This window comes from Scophthalmus maximus, chromosome 15 (assembly GCF_022379125.1).
Source record: "Scophthalmus maximus strain ysfricsl-2021 chromosome 15, ASM2237912v1, whole genome shotgun sequence".
NCBI classification, from domain to species: Eukaryota; Metazoa; Chordata; class Actinopteri; order Pleuronectiformes; family Scophthalmidae; genus Scophthalmus; species Scophthalmus maximus.
The window spans coordinates 18825713-18843225 of record NC_061529.1 but is presented as its reverse complement, the minus strand read 5'-3'; the positions used below and the strand labels follow the sequence as shown (position 1 = coordinate 18843225).

Here is a 17513-nt window from a genome sequence, read left to right as displayed (position 1 = left end):
GTTATTCCCATAGGAAAGCGAGGGACGGAAGTAACACGCCCACCGTCAACACTGCAAATAAACCAGGTAGTGCTTCAGATCACTTTCCAGGAGGAAAACTGACCTGATACAGAATGCATAACCCAGAAGAAGCAAAAGAAAGAGTTCAGGTAATGATGTGAGGGGGTCTGTGGGCCGGCTCTGCCCAAACCAATAGCTGCATTCGTCCTGCTCACGGTCAGGATACTCCGCTGCAATGATTTCTCTTTTACAACCTGTCTCTTGTGAGTCTGCCACTGTGAATGAAGCAGTCCCTTTAGGGATGCCCAGATCTTGTTCATAAAGAGCAGATACTAAAGAACAGTTGTGGGGGATGAAGCAGCATGCCCTGGTCCTTCCTGTATCACGAGGAGTCATGATGTGTCGCTCGGTTTAAACACAGAGTCTCCCTGCTCTGCTCATCCTGAGCATCACTGTGCCTTCTGGCCACAATAAATTCTCACATGATTCTTATTTCACACTGAGAATAAAAATGCCTTTGGAAACAAAAGCAATGACTTCAAACTGTGATAAAAGGTAGATGAGCTTAATTCACATCATGGAAGTCCTTTGTGTTTAAAACACACCATGTAAAATACTGTATCTAGGAACTGAGTGAAACCACCTTGTGGAATCACCTTTAAGATGCAGTGTACAAAGGTAAGAGATCACAGAACAATCAGTGTAATATTTTAAGTCATAAGGGGGTAAATAAATGTTAAACAAGCCTTCAATTACTCAGTTTGCATTTATTAATTTTTTTCAAAAAAAAGTAAGGAGAGCAATGAAGTCAGCTGGATGCAAAACATAGCAAGTACTTGCTATACAAAAAAAGGCAATATTGAGGTCTGCAAAGAGGACATGTTTGAACGGTCTACAGTAATGTGACAAATAAATATGACACATGCTGCATCCGTTCACCAAGCAGGTCAATCATACAAGGATTTTTTCTTATATAACAAATTTTTATACATATATAATGTACACCAACGTCAACTCAGCAGACACGATTCACATTCTTCCTTGTGCAGGGTAATTTTTGTTGTTAGTCATTAAAACAATAACTACAGACGTAGAATGAAAAGGAAAACTAAAATGTACCTCTGTAGACTTGAGAAAGATTTCACAGACAAAAATTCAGAACATAGCGTTTCATTTCATACAGATGATTACAATTCAATTGCAAAAAACATTTGTGCTGCGCAGCAGGTTAATAGAGGAAGACGTGTGAATATGCGATATTTGAAAGCAGACCTGAGAAAAGCCACATACACACACACTTCTCTGCTCCCATTACTCTGTTGTTGCTCCATGTCCATGTTGGATTGAAACATCTTCAAAGGTCATGTTGAGGTCGTCCTCAGGTTGATCTTCACTGACAACCTTCTGAAGAAATACTTGAGTGCCACCTAGAGGCAAAAATAAAAACTGCTGCCCTACATCTATTGTAAACCCTCCACCACTTTCCCATTCCATTATTTATCACACACTTAAATTATGTGTGGAAATGAATACTGTTTAGAGAGCATTATTCACTTTGTGAGTTAAGTGAGTGATCAAGAAATCAAAACGTCACTGGCTAAGTTTCAGGCAGTTAAAAAAAAAGAAAGATTACAGCATCTTTTCATATTAATCTGATGGCCTTCATTCTATTTTAAAGAACAAAATGACACTGCTTGTGAAAGTTGGGACAAGGGTTCAATGTCCGCAACTCTCAGTTTTCCTGGTGGGTGAGTGGTCGAGGGTAACGATGGAAGTCCCTCTTCCCGCCCGTCTTACTGACCAGTTTCACGTCTGTGATGATGATGTCATGGCTCACAGCCTTGCACATGTCGTAGACGGTCAGTGCCGCCACGGAAACAGCCGTCAAGGCCTCCATCTCGACTCCCGTCCTGCTGGTCGTGCTGCACGTTGCGGTGACGACCGCGGCATTCTGCCGCTCTTCCAGGTCGAAGGTGACAGACGTATGATCTAAGGGGAGAGGGTGGCAGAGCGGGATGAGGGCTGAGGTCTGCTTGGAAGCCATGATGCCAGCCAGCTGCGCCACGGCTAAGGCGTCGCCCTTCGCCAGCTGGTTGACCCGAAGCAGCTGGAAAGCGGTGGGGCCCAAGATGACGGTGGCGCGGGCTGTGGCTGTTCGCCGCGTGGGAACTTTCCCCCCAACGTCCACCATGGTGGCTTGGCCCTTGGTGTCTGTATGCATCAGTCGGGCTTCTGTGGTTTCATCCGGATGCGCGCTGGACACATCTGTGCCGGACATGGCCTGATCGCTCACAGATGGTCTGAGTTTGACGCTGGGGTCTTTGCTGGAGTTCTGACCGTGGCACAGTCTAACACTGTGGTATTTAAGAATTACTTTGGGATTCGATAGTGTGCAAAAAAAAGGTCCTGAGGTTCTGAGTGAGAGGCTCTTTAATGGACCCCTGGGTTGTGCATGCCTGATACGGTCTTCAGAAATGTTGCTCATAACATTTGTGCGTGTAGTAAAAGTTGAAGTCTTGGTGTGACAGTTGGTGAAAGGGAGACCAGCACCAAGTGTTGCTACACTGTGGAGGTCGCCTGTCGCATTAGGTTTGTCTTTGCTGATGTGAGACATGACACGTGTTCCCCCGCTCTTTGAGGTTCTAGAGCAGCAGGCGTGGGCTGCTGGTGTTGAAGCATCGTGATCTGGAAGACACAAAAAGCAATCTCCATTCAGGACCCTCCTGCTGCCTGAGAGGGCCACATGAGGAGCTGCTGTTGGACAGAGGGACGTGTCGTTTGTGAGCTGGGAAACGATGGTGGAGGCGTTCCGGCTGTCCTGTGATTCTGGCAGAATGTCTGTCAATGATGCTGTTGGAAGGAGATCATCAGTCGAGGACACTGTTAAAACAGAAGACCTTCATACTAAGATAAACAAGCATTATTCACAGTTCAGAAAAACTAGTTTGTAACTTTTATCACTTGTAAATGTAAATACACCTTTAGGCTGCATAATTAACTATGAACAGGCTGCTCATGATGATCATAACATGACATGAACTGCGTGAATGTTGGGGATTTGTACGTACAGCAGCGTCACCCACCAATGAGGATCATAGGCCTGTTCTTCATCTGGGAGATACTGATCATGCCTGAAAAAAGAAGAGACGAAAACGGTCCTCATTAATCTGTGATTGTAGCCCACTAAATGTTGTGCTGCGTGTGAATTAACTACACAAATCTACCTGCGTGTTGTTTCTTCTTCCTGCCCACAGCTGATCCGATTATTTGCAGTAGCTCTTTGTCGGATGCTCCGGAGCGCAAGATGTCTCTGAGAGACACCTCAGAGTTGCCGAACAAACACACCTGAGAGGACAAACGCAGGAGTGCAGCCACAGTAAGTGGTAGAATAAAAATAGAATTATGGATGGTGAGAAAAACAGACTTCATTAACAGACTGCTGACATTCCCTTTGCACTGTAGCTTTACCTTGAGGTTGCCATCGGCAGTGATGCGCAAGCGGTTGCAGGAGCCACAGAAGTGGTCGGACATGGAGGTGATGAAGCCAACCTGACCTTTGAAGCCCTGCACTTTGAATGTCTGTTCCGAGACAAAGAGGGGCAGAAAACAATGATCCTCGTGTCTGTTGCTAAGAAACCAGTATATTTTGAAAACTGCAAGTCTGAAATGACTTACTTTTTCTCTCAATAAAATTGCCTAAGATGTCGTTAGCAACCCCTTTTAACAAAGACATGTAATTGAAGCTTGATATTTTACCATAAACTTGAAATACAAAAGTGAAAGCATAAATACCTATAAATAAAAAAGAAAAACACAAATAAAACAAAATATAAACAACAAATAAACCTATTTTTTCATAAAATGTAACAATGGTTAAATGGCTTTTTTGCATCGTTCATTCTGTAAAATAAAAGTTTTCAGATGAGCGGAGGCCTTGGCCTTTTTCATCACTGCATGTGCATCCTAGCAAACTAGGCACAAAAAAAGAATAATAATATTTTGTCCTTTTCTGTTGGAAAGTACAATATTCCACATCATGTCTCGTATGAGGCCCAGAGGCCAGATATTTCCCAGCGCTGCAGTAAAATACCTATGGAATGTGCTTGAATGGGATATTGGCAGCGTGAATGTGCAGCTGATGCATTTGCAGGAATGTTTGTTATGTTTCCAACAGCTTGTGGAATCCATGCCAAGAACTGAGGCTTTTTTTGAGAGCAAAGGGAGGCTCTATCCAGTAATATAAAGGTGTTCCCAAAAAAAGTGCAGTGCAGCTGGAAACACTGACCTTGGCCGTGTCTGTGTGTCCAGATTGAAGCATTTCCAGCTCTGGCCACTGCTGCCTGATGCGATCCAGCATCTCCTGGTAACTCACCATCTTCTTAAAGTTCCACTTGTTGCCTGCAGGGTGAAGCATAACACAAGCTGCAGCATCTTCCAACAGCTCCCAGCTACAAACTGACTTCTGCATCAGCAGAACATCAGAATGCGCGCACTCACGCATACATTGCACACATGCACGCGCACGCACACACTGCTCCATTCCTGACAGGAGATACGCCATTAATACAACACTGGAGAGGCAGCCCAGAAAACTCACAGATTATTGCATGAAGAGTGTGAGAGAATATTGTTATTTAGACTTCTGGGATTCTACTCATAGCCTGCTGGATTAACTGAGTATATTTACTTTTATGATATTGCCATTGTCTGCTTAACTGTGCTCTATCTGTTGTTTCTGGTTTTCAGTGTTCTTGTAGACCATCTCTAAGCTAAGTTCTTGTGTGATCAGTATCTTTGAGCTAAATTAACCTATCTTAAAAGCCTGTTTTAATACACTGTCTTTTACTAACTCATTCTAAACTGTTCTACTGTAATCAGTATCAGTTACCCTGAGTCCCTGATTCAGTCATTTTGTAGTTATCTAAATAGTCTTGTTTTTTATTCAGTTGTCTTCGCTGACTCTCAGCTGTTGTGCTCTTCTGTGACTGGGCTTATTTAGTCTCAAAAAACTGGCATTTCCATGCTCTAAGTAAAGTTTAAAATGGCTTAAAAACATTTTAGATATCTACCCTCAGCAGAGGTAGTTTCGATTGCTGTGGTACTTCACCAGGTGATTGGAGTACTTCACTGATTGTGGGGGCGGGGCCAGCACCCCTGTAGCCACTTTGGCAATCAACACTTGTGTTGAAACCTTTTGTTTGAAGCGGCAGCTTCATCAGCAGTCGAAGACTCATCATATGAAGACGAATCAGACAAAGACAGGAGTCTTTGGTGGAGGGGCCGAGTGGGAGCGAGTATCTTTTGAATTTTTACTCTTCTTCCCTTCCAAGTATCATGTGTTTATTTTCCATTCCTGTTCACTACTCTTCTCGTCAACACTTTATGCCACAAACCCACCCACTACAGCACAGAAATCTTGTCAATCTCATCTACCCCTCCCGGCCTACACAGACCCAGCACCTTGTCACAGGGGGCCTGTGGAACTGCCAGTCTGCTACCCGCAAGGCCGAGTTCATTTCTGGTTACGCATTCTCTCTGTCCCTAGACTTTCTTGCTCTCACCAAGACCTGGATATCTCCCGACAACACCTCCACCCCTGTCTAACATCCCAGAAGATGGCCCCCCCCCCCCCCGGGTACTTCTTGGTGACTTCAACATCCCGAGTGAGAATTTAACATCTCAGCTGTTAATCTTTCTTTCCTCCTTTGCACTTTCACTCCCCCCCCCCCCCACTCACAAAGCTGGGAACCAACTCGATCTCATCCTCACCCGAAACTGCTCTACCACTGAGCTCTCTGTAACTCCCCTCCATGTCTCTGACCAATTTCTTCATAACTTACTCTCTTCCCCTCTCTCTAACTCCTAACCCTCCCTCCTTCACTCATACTGTACCTGTCCGCAGCAACCTTCGTTCCCTGTCTCCATCCTCTCTCGCCTCATCTGTCCTATCTGCTCTCCCCTCAGCCGACTCCTTCTCACTCCTTTCCCCTGACTGCCGCAGACACTCTTCTCTCCACCTTGTCCTCTTCCCTGGACTCCCTCTGTACATTAAACTCTCGGCGGGCTCGCCTCACCCCTCCAGCTCCATGGTTATCTGAGTCAGTACGGTCTCACAGAACCTCCCTGCGAGCAGCTTAGTGACAATGGGAAAAATCCAAATGCCCCGAGGATCTTCTTGCCTACAAATCTCTTCTTTCCTCCTTCTCTACTTCCTTTTCAGCTGCTAAAAAATATTTCTTTGAATCTAATATTCAGTCCTCCTTCTCCAACCCCCAAAAACTTTTTTCCATCTTCTCTTCCCTCCTCGACATTCCCGCTCCCCCACCTCCCTCCCCCCTTTGCCCAAGTGACTTTGTAAACTACTTTGCAGAAAAGATAGACACCATTCGCTCCTCATTTCCCGACTCCCTTACTGACACTGCCTCTCCTTCACCCTCCTCATCTCCTTCTCTAGTTGCTTTTTCACCACTACCTCCCAGTGAGGTTCTATCCTTGCTCACTTCCCACCGCCCCACCACATGCCCCCCTTGACCCTATTCCCTCCCACCTTCTTCAGTCTATCGCTCCTGATCTCCTTCCCTTCCTCACCCATCTCATCAATGCCTCTCTGTCAACAGATCACTTCCCAAGCACTCTCAAAGCAGCAAGAGTGAACCCTCTCTTAAAGAAACCTACACTCAACCCTTCTGACGTGAGAAACTACAGACCTGTCTCTTCTTCCATTTCTTTCCAAAACTCTGGAACGTGCTGTCTTGTTTCAACTTTCTACATATCTCCACCAGAGCAACCTTCTTGACCCCCACCAGTCAGGATTCAAGGCAGGACACGCAACAGAGACTGCCCTCCTAGCTGTCACAGAGGAACTCCACACAGCTAGGGCAGGCTCCCTCTCCTCTGTTGTCACCCTGCTCGACCTCTCAGCAGCTTTTGACACTGTGAACCAACCTCCTCTCCACCCTCCAACAACTGGGAGTCTCAGGCATGGCACTCTTCCTGTTTGCAACCTACCTGAAGGACCGCACTTACAGGGTAACATGGAGAGGATCGATGTCAGAACCCCGCACACTCACTACTGGGGTCCCGCAGAGCTCGGTTCTGGGTCCCATCCTCTTCTCTTTGTACACCAGGTCACTAGGCTCTGTCATTCACTCGCATGGCTTTTCTTATCATAGCTACGCAGATGACACCCAACTCATGTGGTCCTTTCCACAATTGGAAACGCAGGTGGCAGCACGAATCACTGTATGACTGGCCGACATTTCTCAGTGGATGTCGACACACCACCTGAAGCTCAACCTGGACAAGATCGAGATGCTCTTCCTCCCAGGGAAAGCCTCCCCCAAAAACGACCTCTCCATCACCATAGAGAACTCGGTGGTGACCCCCACTCAAACCGCAAGGAACTTGGGTGTGACACTGGATGACCAGCTGTCCTTCACTGCCAACATCGCAGTGACGACCCGCTCCTGCAGATTCATCCTCCACAACATCAGGAGGATACGTCCGTTTCTCACAGAGAAGGCGACGCAGGTGCTGGTGCAGGCTCTTGTCATCTCACGCCTGGACTACTGCAACTCACTCGTAGCTGGTCTGCCGGCATGTGCCATCCGACCTCTGCAGCTCATCCAGAACGCAGCGGCTCGGTTGGTCTTCAACCTACCCAAATTCTCCCACACCACACCGCCACACTGCGAAAGGCAGGCAGCCACCGCTCTTCTAAATCCCGCCCGTTTTCCATCCTGGCCCCTCAATGTTGGAACGAGCTCCCTATTGATGTCAGGACAGCGGAATCCCTCCAATGCTTTCGTCGCAGACTGAAAACTCACCTGTTCAGACTGCACCATACTCCCAGAATACACTATTCTAAATATACTGCACACACAGATAAAAAAACCACTTAATTTTTCTATTAATTTTTGACTAATAGCACTTGAAGCTTTCTTTGCCTATTTCATGAATGTTTATGCACTTTGATAACTTTTGCAATTATTGTAAGTCATTTTTGACAAAAGTGTCTGCTAAATGAATGTATGTTGTGTGCTCTGAGACTGTTAAGACTGATCTACACCAAACACTGCTTGCGAAGCACAACTGCTCAAAAACTGTTGAGAAATCAGGTCTGTGACGGGACTAAAATGTGAATCATCTGTTCCATCTTATTGACAGATGCTGGAGCGATATCATGCTGCGTGATTAAGAGCACCTGTCCACAGTCAAAGACCCCCGAAGCAAAGAGACACGCTAACATAACTGAACATTACTTACATAACTGCACAATTATTGGCAATGTCCTAATGAATGTTACACATCACCCCACTCTGCAGTAAATTTTCGAACTGTGCTTTATCAGCTGTGTGTTTTATTTTATATAACTTTGAACAATGTGAACACTGAGAAAACTGTATTTCACATATTCAAATTCATTTTTTAAATTCTTAATCAGTTGCAGCAGCAATGGGCATTATTAGCAGAATTTTTCTTTAAAAAAATGTATTCTCATTGAGCATATGAGCATATTTCCATATTTAAATCCATTTGAATGTCTAAACAGTGTATATGTTATATCATGTATGGCCCAGTAATAACATCTCACTCTTTACATATGGCCCTGTGTAATAAAGCAGTGGGAAGTGAGCACTCACCATCGAAGGGCATGTATTCGATGAAACGCACCTCCAGAGGCTTCTTTTCTGTCAGCGCCACAAAGTCCAGCAACTCGTCCTCGTTCAGGCCTCGCATGACCACACAGTTGACCTGCAGAGGGCGGCTCACAACAATAAGCCACATACTACTAAAGCTATGTCGCCATCTCCAATGTACACAGTAGTGAGATGACATATTTTAGCATCTGGTATCTGCCCACACCAATGTTTCATCTGATACTTATGCCAAATATATTTTATGAAGATCAGAGTTACATATTAAGTGTATACACTGAAATCAAATCATTGATATGATATGAATAAAGGATTAACTGGGAGAATGTCACCCCTGACAGAAGTGACACGATGACAACACGAAAGAGGATGTATCACTCTGTTGGATTAGTTGGACAACAAGAGACAATCGGTTCACTCGCGGTGTTACAGAGCAGATATTCTTCCCTCACAAACCACGTTGACAAGAACTGACAGCGGCCATATTATTTAGGCCAGTCATCATCGTACTGAGGGAACGTGTATTAGTGACAGATAGCTGATTTAATGTAACGTCAGAGGAGTTTGTCATTTCAACAGGCGAAAGCTAAAAATGAAGCTGCTAGCTGAATGCTTTCAACACTGCTTTACACTGAATATGGGTTTTTCAAAGGTTGATACCATAGCCGCATGAGCATGTTAAGTTTGTTTGTAAGTTTATTTCTCTTAACATTTTTTTCCATGCACAGTACGGTTGTGAAACATACAGAAAAATCAGGAAGTAGCCCAGTGGATCTCTAACGTTTTGGGTGTATAAAGACATAAATTAAATATTATAGTCAGCAGTTTTCTGACCACACTGTGCTGCCACAGCAGTTCACAATAAAGAGGATGTAACAGCCAATGTTTTCCTCACCCTGGAAAAAAGGCAGATACAACATTTAAAAATGTCTTCACTATAATTCAGATCAAGACTGCAACTGGCTACTTTTAGCTACCTTAGTGGATACTGTGGGGGAGGGAAACAGTTCTAGTCAAAAGCAAAGATTTTCAGTTAATGAGTTACCTTGACAGGGTTGAAGCCCATTTCAATGGCCTTGTCAATGCCCTCCATGACCTTGTGGAAACCTGGGGGAAAAAAGACAGAAAATACAGTAGCTCAGACAAGACACCAACAAGCTGCATCAAACACATTGGCATACGTTGGTATCTTCACATTTGGAGCTAGCAATTTAAATGTAAGGTGGACATGGTGTGTGATTAGTTTATATATGTATTATAGTCAGGGCAGCATGACGGTGCACTGGTAAACACTGTTTGCATCACAGCAACAAGGTTCTTGGTTCAAACCCAATTGACAACAACAAACTGGTGACTGTACATTTTTCTACTCTGCAAGAGCTAAAGCCTTCTACGAATATACATCTGAATATACATCTGAATATGCATGTCAGTTTGCAGAACTCCTTCGGGGCACGTGGCTATAACTGCAAAGTAACGGCCAGATTAAAACTCAATATATCAACCTCTAGTACTGTTATCAGTTCTATTCAAAACAGAGTCTTGCACAGACTTTAAAGACTGGCTGAGCCAGTCCTGGAAAGCAGCTGACAGCAGCATGATCATCACCCCTACACCAAGTTTGTTTGATGCATGTCAAATCATTTAGTACGGTTCTTAAAGAGTATTATTAAAAAATAAAAACATTTCCAAATGGTGGCTCACTTTTTGGTTATTGAGTGGAATTTCTAAATCAGCAGAGCAGTATTTAAAAGCGAGTAATTACATTACATTACATTCATTTAGCTGGCGCCTTTTGAGTGTATTCAACCGTGACGATATTACCCAAAAAGTCCCAGAATCATGCAAGTACATCAAATTGTATCAAATAGGCAAAAACAGATTCAAGTGCTTCAGCTTACTTTTGTTTTTATTTAGAGAATAAGGTGCAGTCTGAAAAATATTTTTTAGTCAGCAACAGAAGCACTGAAGGGATTCTGCTGTCCTGATGCCAATTGGGAGTTCATTCCACCAATGAGGAACCAAGACAGAAAACAGACGGGATTTAGTTGAGGGGTGGATGCCCGCCCCTCGCAGTGAGGGACTGGGCAGTAGCGCAGAGTGGACTGTTTGGGGTGTAAATTTTGACCATGTTCTGGATGTAGGAGGGGCCTGAGCCATTCGCAGCACGGTAGGCGAGTACCAGTTTCTTGAAATCTGATCCGCGCCACCAGTGGAAGCCAGTGCAGGGTGCGGAGGAGCGGTGTAGTGTGGGAGAATTTTGGTAGGTTGAAGAAACCTCAGAGTTGCCGAGCTGCAGAGATCGGATGGCACATGTCGGCATACCAACTAGGAGTTGCAGCAGTCAATGCCTGAGATAACAAGAGCCTGCACCAATACTTGCGTCACCTTCTCGTGAGGAACGGATGTAACTAGCTTTTATCAATTAGCCTTATTGTGGCTGTGCATTTGTTAGGGAATGTTTAAATCGGGTGCTAGGGGAAAGATATCACAATATCACACTATTTCCTGGAGGTAAATGACACAGATTGTCTGTACTTTATCTGACACTAGTATCATTTTATTAATCTCTCTAAACTTCACACAATCTCCTTTATGTCTTTCAGCTTTTGCCATGGATCAGACGGTTTCCCCTACCTTTCCGCCTGACAATGAACTCAAATTTGGCAGGGACCAGTGAATCCAGGCTGATGTTGATGAGGTCAAGGCCAGCATCCTTCAGCTTGGGCAGCAGCCTGGCCAAGTTCATGCCATTGGTTGTTACTGCTACTGTTTTCAGGCCCTCCAGCTTCTTCAGTTCTGCTGTAGAGGGAAACATGGAGGAAGGAGAGAGAGATCGGGAGAAACAGGGAGAGCAAACTGGTGAAGCATGGTTGCACCAGTCATAAGTGGAGATTTATGCATTACTAAATTTAAATGATTGAACCATACAAGCTAGCTCATACAGAGATTGGTTGTTCATGACTTAACATGAAGATGGTCTTTACATAGGGTTAGGTTTTCACCAATATTATATGTATGTTAGTTGATCTGCCAAAAAACTTGAGAAACCAAACCTGAACATTTAAAAAATGTCATGAAGGATTTTAAAACTGTCCCTGTTTCCTTAGTGTCAGAAAACAACAACAAAAACTGCACTAGATTAAAAAGTAAAGATTCCATTTCCACTTAATTCAAATTAGCCACTCGGGTTAATTTAAATGTGGGGGTCATGTGAGGTCACAGCGTTGGCCAGACACATGATGTTAATAGTTGCTGATCTTTATTGGGCTATTGGCAGTCATGAGCCCCTGGTCACACGGCATTGTTCTGGCCAAGGCTGCATCACTTGTTCTAGAAATCAGTCTGTAACAGTAAAAGGGTGTGATGATAGGTCATTGGACTAGTCACATAACGGTCAACGGAGGTGTAAATAATTATTCCCCCCCCCCGAGTCAAACAGGTCTTAACACGAAGGCATGCGTGGATAACTGTCTCTCCTCCTCCATTCTTCTGCTCTCCTCGTGTCACTTCGAAAGCTATAATGTGGTGAAGAGGACTAGCACATGAATCACTGAATCGCTGTTTTGGATAATAATAAGTATATTGCATCTTGAAAGACTTGGATACCAAATGCTGAAAGACTTACATTCAATACATCCAATACTGTATAAAGAGAAAGTTTGAAACAGCTGGAAAAACTGCTTTTCATGTCCTTGCTTTATGAATAATACATTTTTTTAAAACAACAACAAAAAAACAGGAAACAGCAATCTTAAGGAGTAGTGGACATACTGTACACATGTATATACATAAGTGATGGTGAACTAAGAAAGACTGGCAGCAAACTAGCCTGGGACCCAGATGAACTCTGGGAGCTCATTTCATTTACTTTGCCAGAATACAGGATCCCCTCCATTGGGAGGTGATCTCCCACCTGGAGAAATCTTGTCGGTCCAATCACAACCGATTATCTGATAATGGGCCGGGTTTATACCGTGAAGAGGAGAGAAGCTACTTTTGTAAACAACCAAGATGGCTGCTGCTAACGAACGAGCATTTGACTAAAAGTACCCGATACTTTCAAATTTCCAGATACGAGATCGAAAACCTGTCAACAGCCCAACTACTAACCAATCGGATCACTGGAAACAATTGTCATCCTTCTACAGGATTATGTCAGGGCCAACAGAGTTTACAGTAACGTGACAAATAATAAAGCGCAGCAGATATTTATGAATGAGTAGAATCATGTTGCTGTTCCAGACTTTTCATGTGTCCACTTTGAACTTCTAATAAACAGAGGTAAAGATTATCACACTAAATAAATACATAGACACATTAATATTAGAGCTTAATTTGAATTCAATAAAGATGATTCCCGACAGATTAATTTTAGTTACTTTTTCTATCACTGCGGCTCGGAACAACACAAGGAGACTGTGGCGATAAATAGTAACTAAAACTAAATACTATCTCTTTTATTAGAACAATGATCCACACACTGATCAATATTCCTCATGATCATGAATGAACAGTTCGGATGGATTGATGACATCACACATTAACATCTTCTCTGCTCCGCTTCCGCAGCAGAAACAGTCTGATTACGGACGTATCTTACATTAAGCATTTTCCCCAATAGAAGATGGAAAAGGCTTGATGTGCTTAACGTCAAGGATTTCGGGTCAGATCTTTTTCCAGGTGTAAGTCTTTTTTTATTGTAGTTGTTTAATTATCTTATTATTTCATTCACTTTGTGGAATGACACTTTTACTTTCGCTTAACCAAATCGACCCGCATGTATCAGCGTTTCTTTTTCGTATGATATTAAAAACTTTATTGATGGTTCTGACGATGTCACACGTAATTACCGACTCCGCCTCTTCCACATGAACACGCTTGTAAGCAGACAGGATAAGCCATGGTTGACTGAGACAGTTGATATCCAGCTTCGTGGCAGAGGTTATCCAGGATGGTCATGTTTGGTTAATACAAACATATCCTGGATATGTTCAACTTGCTTCATAGTACAGGCCCCAGGCTAGCAGAAAACTAGAATAACAAAGGGAATCCCACCTTAACCCTAAACTAAATTAACCAGCCCCCATCAACTTATTTTAATATGTTTTTTATTTATATTTTTTTTTACCAATGATATCCACCACGTCAGGTCTGATGAGGGGCTCTCCCCCAGTCAGTCGAATTTTGTCCACGCCCTCCTGGACGAAGAGGCGAGCCAGGGTCAGTAGCTCCGAGGTGGACAGCAGCTGGCCCCTTGGTGTGAGCTTCACTCCCTCCTCTGGCATACAGTACTGACCTGAAAATGGGAAGAGGAGTAAAATGCTAAACATTTACCAGAGATGTGATTTGCCACCCAACAGAAGCCTTTATGCTGCAATCTAGAGAGTGCACACACACAAGTATAGACGGGTTAAAGATTCAAGGAAACATTGACAGTACGTTTTTAAGTAAGGAATTGGGCCACTGTGAGCTACCAGAAGCTTCAATTTGTCTTGGCATTGATTTTAAAAGAATCAAAGTTCCACCTGATGGATGAAATAGCATTCTTAAAAAAAAAATATTCCCCTCATTTGTTGTTTGGATGACTGTTTGAGAGAACTGACTAACACATCAGACTAAAATCCCCCAAGGGTTTTCAACTGGGTTAATCAAAATCTGGTGACTGCTGAGGCTATGGCAAATTATCAATTTTCATGCAATTTAGTGACCTCTCATTCCCTGTGAAGGGAAGGGGGGGCATTGACATAATCCTGTTTCCACACTCATTTTTCAGGGTTTTCCATTAATTAGTCACTCGTCTGTGTTTTTCAGTGGGTCAGGTTCTGATGGGAGTATAATTCTTTGAGGTGAAAGCCTGCAGCAGTGCATCACCATGATTTGCTGGTTGAAAAGAGGAAAACTGTAAATTTGTTTTTCAGTGTTTTTTTTGTAATAGCCATTTGCATTGCTATTTGAGAACAAGTAATAGAACAAAATCATAATTTTGATTAGGGCTGAACGATTTGTGGAAAATATCGAATCGCAATTTTTTTAACAGATATTGCGATTCCCATTCGATTTGCGATTATAATTAGCGCACACACACACACACACACACACACACACACACACACACACACACACACACACACACACACACACACACACACACACACACACACACACACACACACACACACACACACACACACACACACACACACACACACACACACACACTGACAGAGGGCGATATGTTTTGAAGAGGAGAAGGGGAGAGAGCTCTCTCTCTCTGTAAGCAGCCTGTCTCTTTAACAAGGGAATAGTCGTGGTGCCACAGTGCCACGTGAGACATTTTCATACGGAGTAACAGTCTCAAACAACTCTCGTGTGGTTCTGTGTTCGTCACTACTGTCATTGATTGCCGCGGTGTACGGCCAACAACCACGGCGGTGGACGTGGCTGTGGCGCTGTGTGAAGCACTGATACAGGTTGGTGGTGTTGCCCCGTGTCTGCACAACACCTGACGCACCATGATTATGAATAGCATAGTTACTTAACTTTATCCAACATGTTAAAGGTTTGGGTTCTAAATAAAATCAGCTCATCTCTGCTTCCACTTCACATGATATGAGGCTGCATCAGTATGTTTCTTATACTGTCACTACTGATGAACTGGTTTGTCTGACCCAGCACCAGTGGCTACATGAAGCTACTCAACAGATTTTTTGGGTTGAATTTTAACTTTTTTTCTCATTTCAGAGGGAAACTGTAAAGTTGAAACAATAATTCACCCGCCTATTCATACCTATGGCTTTAAAATTGATCTGAGCCAATTCCCAAAGATCATTTTAACTCTTTCTGTCTAACTGAGCGTCGTGACGTTTGGAATCCGATGACAAAAGTTCACTTCCTACAGCCTTGTCAACAAGTATCCAGCTGCTGAAGCACCCGTGGATCCTATATCTTTTCTCCCGCAGACCCTGACCTCCAGCCAATGGCGACTTTAATGTGTCACAGCCGGGACATGTACTCACAGCGCAGGTTGCATTTCTCTGTCAGGGAGACGCGTAGGTAGCTGTGCCTCCGGCCAAAGTTGTCGGTCAAGAACGCCGAGAAGGGGAGGGTGTCCTCGCTCGTCCGCCCCTGGAGATGAACACAACAGGGATGATTCTGTTACACTTGGAACAAAACTCAACACGCGTCGGGATCACACTGGATGAGCTGCACATGCTTTTGTGAATGGCCCCAGACCTTTGACTGTCACCAGAGGGGCTGCTGGTATGCACAAGGGAGCTGGCATGTGACTCTGCGGTGAGTCAAGTTAATCATCGCCATACAACAATACAAGGAAGACAGCCCCCCCCCACACCACCACCTGGAAAGGCAGCCTTACACAGCAACGTCCCGAGACCACATTCATACAGGCAATAAAGGACACAGTACGAGATAATAAGACACATTGTCGAAGATCATACGATTATCCACAATAATGTAAGTTAATAACGTTGAGGTTAAAGTGAGTCATGCAGTGGATAGTGTCTCCTCTGAATGAATTCCCTGTATGTATTCGAGGTCAAAGAAAGGGGAAATCGCTTTGCTGTGGTGCCCCTTGCACCGATGTCGCAATGATGTACTTTCACCCCTGCGCCGTAAACCGGCTGGAAGCCCGCAGCTGCTGACTCCCAGTACCAAGCGTGTCATCAGACCCTGGCAAAACAAAAAAAAGGGGGGGACAAGTTCAAGTCGCAGGACTCGGGTGTTACCTGACTCTTCCTGTTTGGCCGAGACGGGGCGACGTCGGGGGCAGCCGGCGTCGCCTCCTCGCGCTCCGCTCCGCGGTCCGGCCGCCGGACGCCGCCGCCGACACTGTGCGCGCGGAGTTTTCCGAGAGAACTGACGAGGCTGTCGCGTCGGTCGAACAAGCGGCGGAACGCGCCGCCGCGGGACGTCATGGCGCACTTCTGTCCCCGGGGAGCTGCTCCGCGGCGCTGTGGGGCGCGGAGGCTGCTCTGAGGCGGGTACGACTACGACTACAAGTTAGCCCGTGCGCTGCTGGATTGCGCGCTGACAGGCGGGCGGGCGGGCGTCGGGGGCGTGGTTACGTCAGTCAACCGCGACAATGCATGCTGGGTAGTGTAGTCTGAAGTAGAGTAGCCACATTCTTTTAAAAAACATTTTTTGTAAGTTAATAACGTTGAAACTAAGAGACTGTGACACTATTAATGTGTGACCCTCCCTTTGGTGCATTTCTGTTGTGCTTACTTGTTATCAATTCCATAATAATAATAGTGTGACCGATCACCACTGGCACGGCTGCACTCCTCCACATGTCAGCGGGCGATGTGTAGTGTGGCTTTATTGTTTTCCTTTGAAAAACATTAGGAATGTGCTCTCCATTATCGAAGAACAATGGAAGCAACGGTAGAGGTAAAGCCGTTGACTTTTGACGATTCGGAAGAGGACCACATCACCAGTGAAAGTAAAGTATTTCATTAACACGTTTGGAGCAATAGCCGGTGGGAAATATGACCCATCGCAAGACCTTTCCATTTCAGTCTACCATCAGTTCACCATAAGGTCTGAGGCACCATAGGGTTGGCACTTACGTCATCATCTCTTGACCAACTGACCCACCGAATCACCCTGAATACAAGTACCTGTTATTATGTGACAGAAGTTACATGGGGTCATGGCTTCACACCGGAGGCAGCTACATTCACTGAGAGAGGATTATTAAAAAAAAACTGATGAAATCCCCCTAAAAGTTTTTAATTGCACCTGTGGGTATAAATTATTGTGGTTCGCATTTTTCCGAAGTTCAATAATGAACACCCCAGCTAAATGTGATGGCATGGTTTGAAATTACCTCAT

General features: G+C 44.5%; 1 protein-coding gene across 6 annotated transcripts; it reads right to left on the bottom strand.

Moving 5' to 3' along the window:
- Positions 1–747: 747 nt before the first annotated feature.
- Positions 748–16724, bottom strand: mocs1 (molybdenum cofactor synthesis 1). Of its 6 annotated transcripts, none has more exons than XM_035610297.2 (11): positions 16406–16723; positions 15677–15785; positions 13789–13956; positions 11295–11459; positions 9703–9764; positions 8643–8754; positions 4286–4398; positions 3469–3579; positions 3225–3345; positions 3084–3131; positions 748–2880 (listed from the first exon to the last, which is right to left on the bottom strand). In XM_035610297.2, exons 1-11 carry the CDS (start codon positions 16592–16594, stop codon positions 1733–1735), a joined length of 2346 nt encoding a protein of 781 aa, XP_035466190.2. In that variant the 5' UTR covers positions 16595–16723; the 3' UTR covers positions 748–1732. The 6 variants fall into 6 exon arrangements, with proteins under 6 accessions (XP_035466190.2, XP_035466191.2, XP_035466192.2 ...); XM_035610298.2 differs by having other exon boundaries at positions 748–2850; XM_035610299.2 differs by having other exon boundaries at positions 748–2685.
- Positions 16725–17513: the final 789 nt, after the last annotated feature.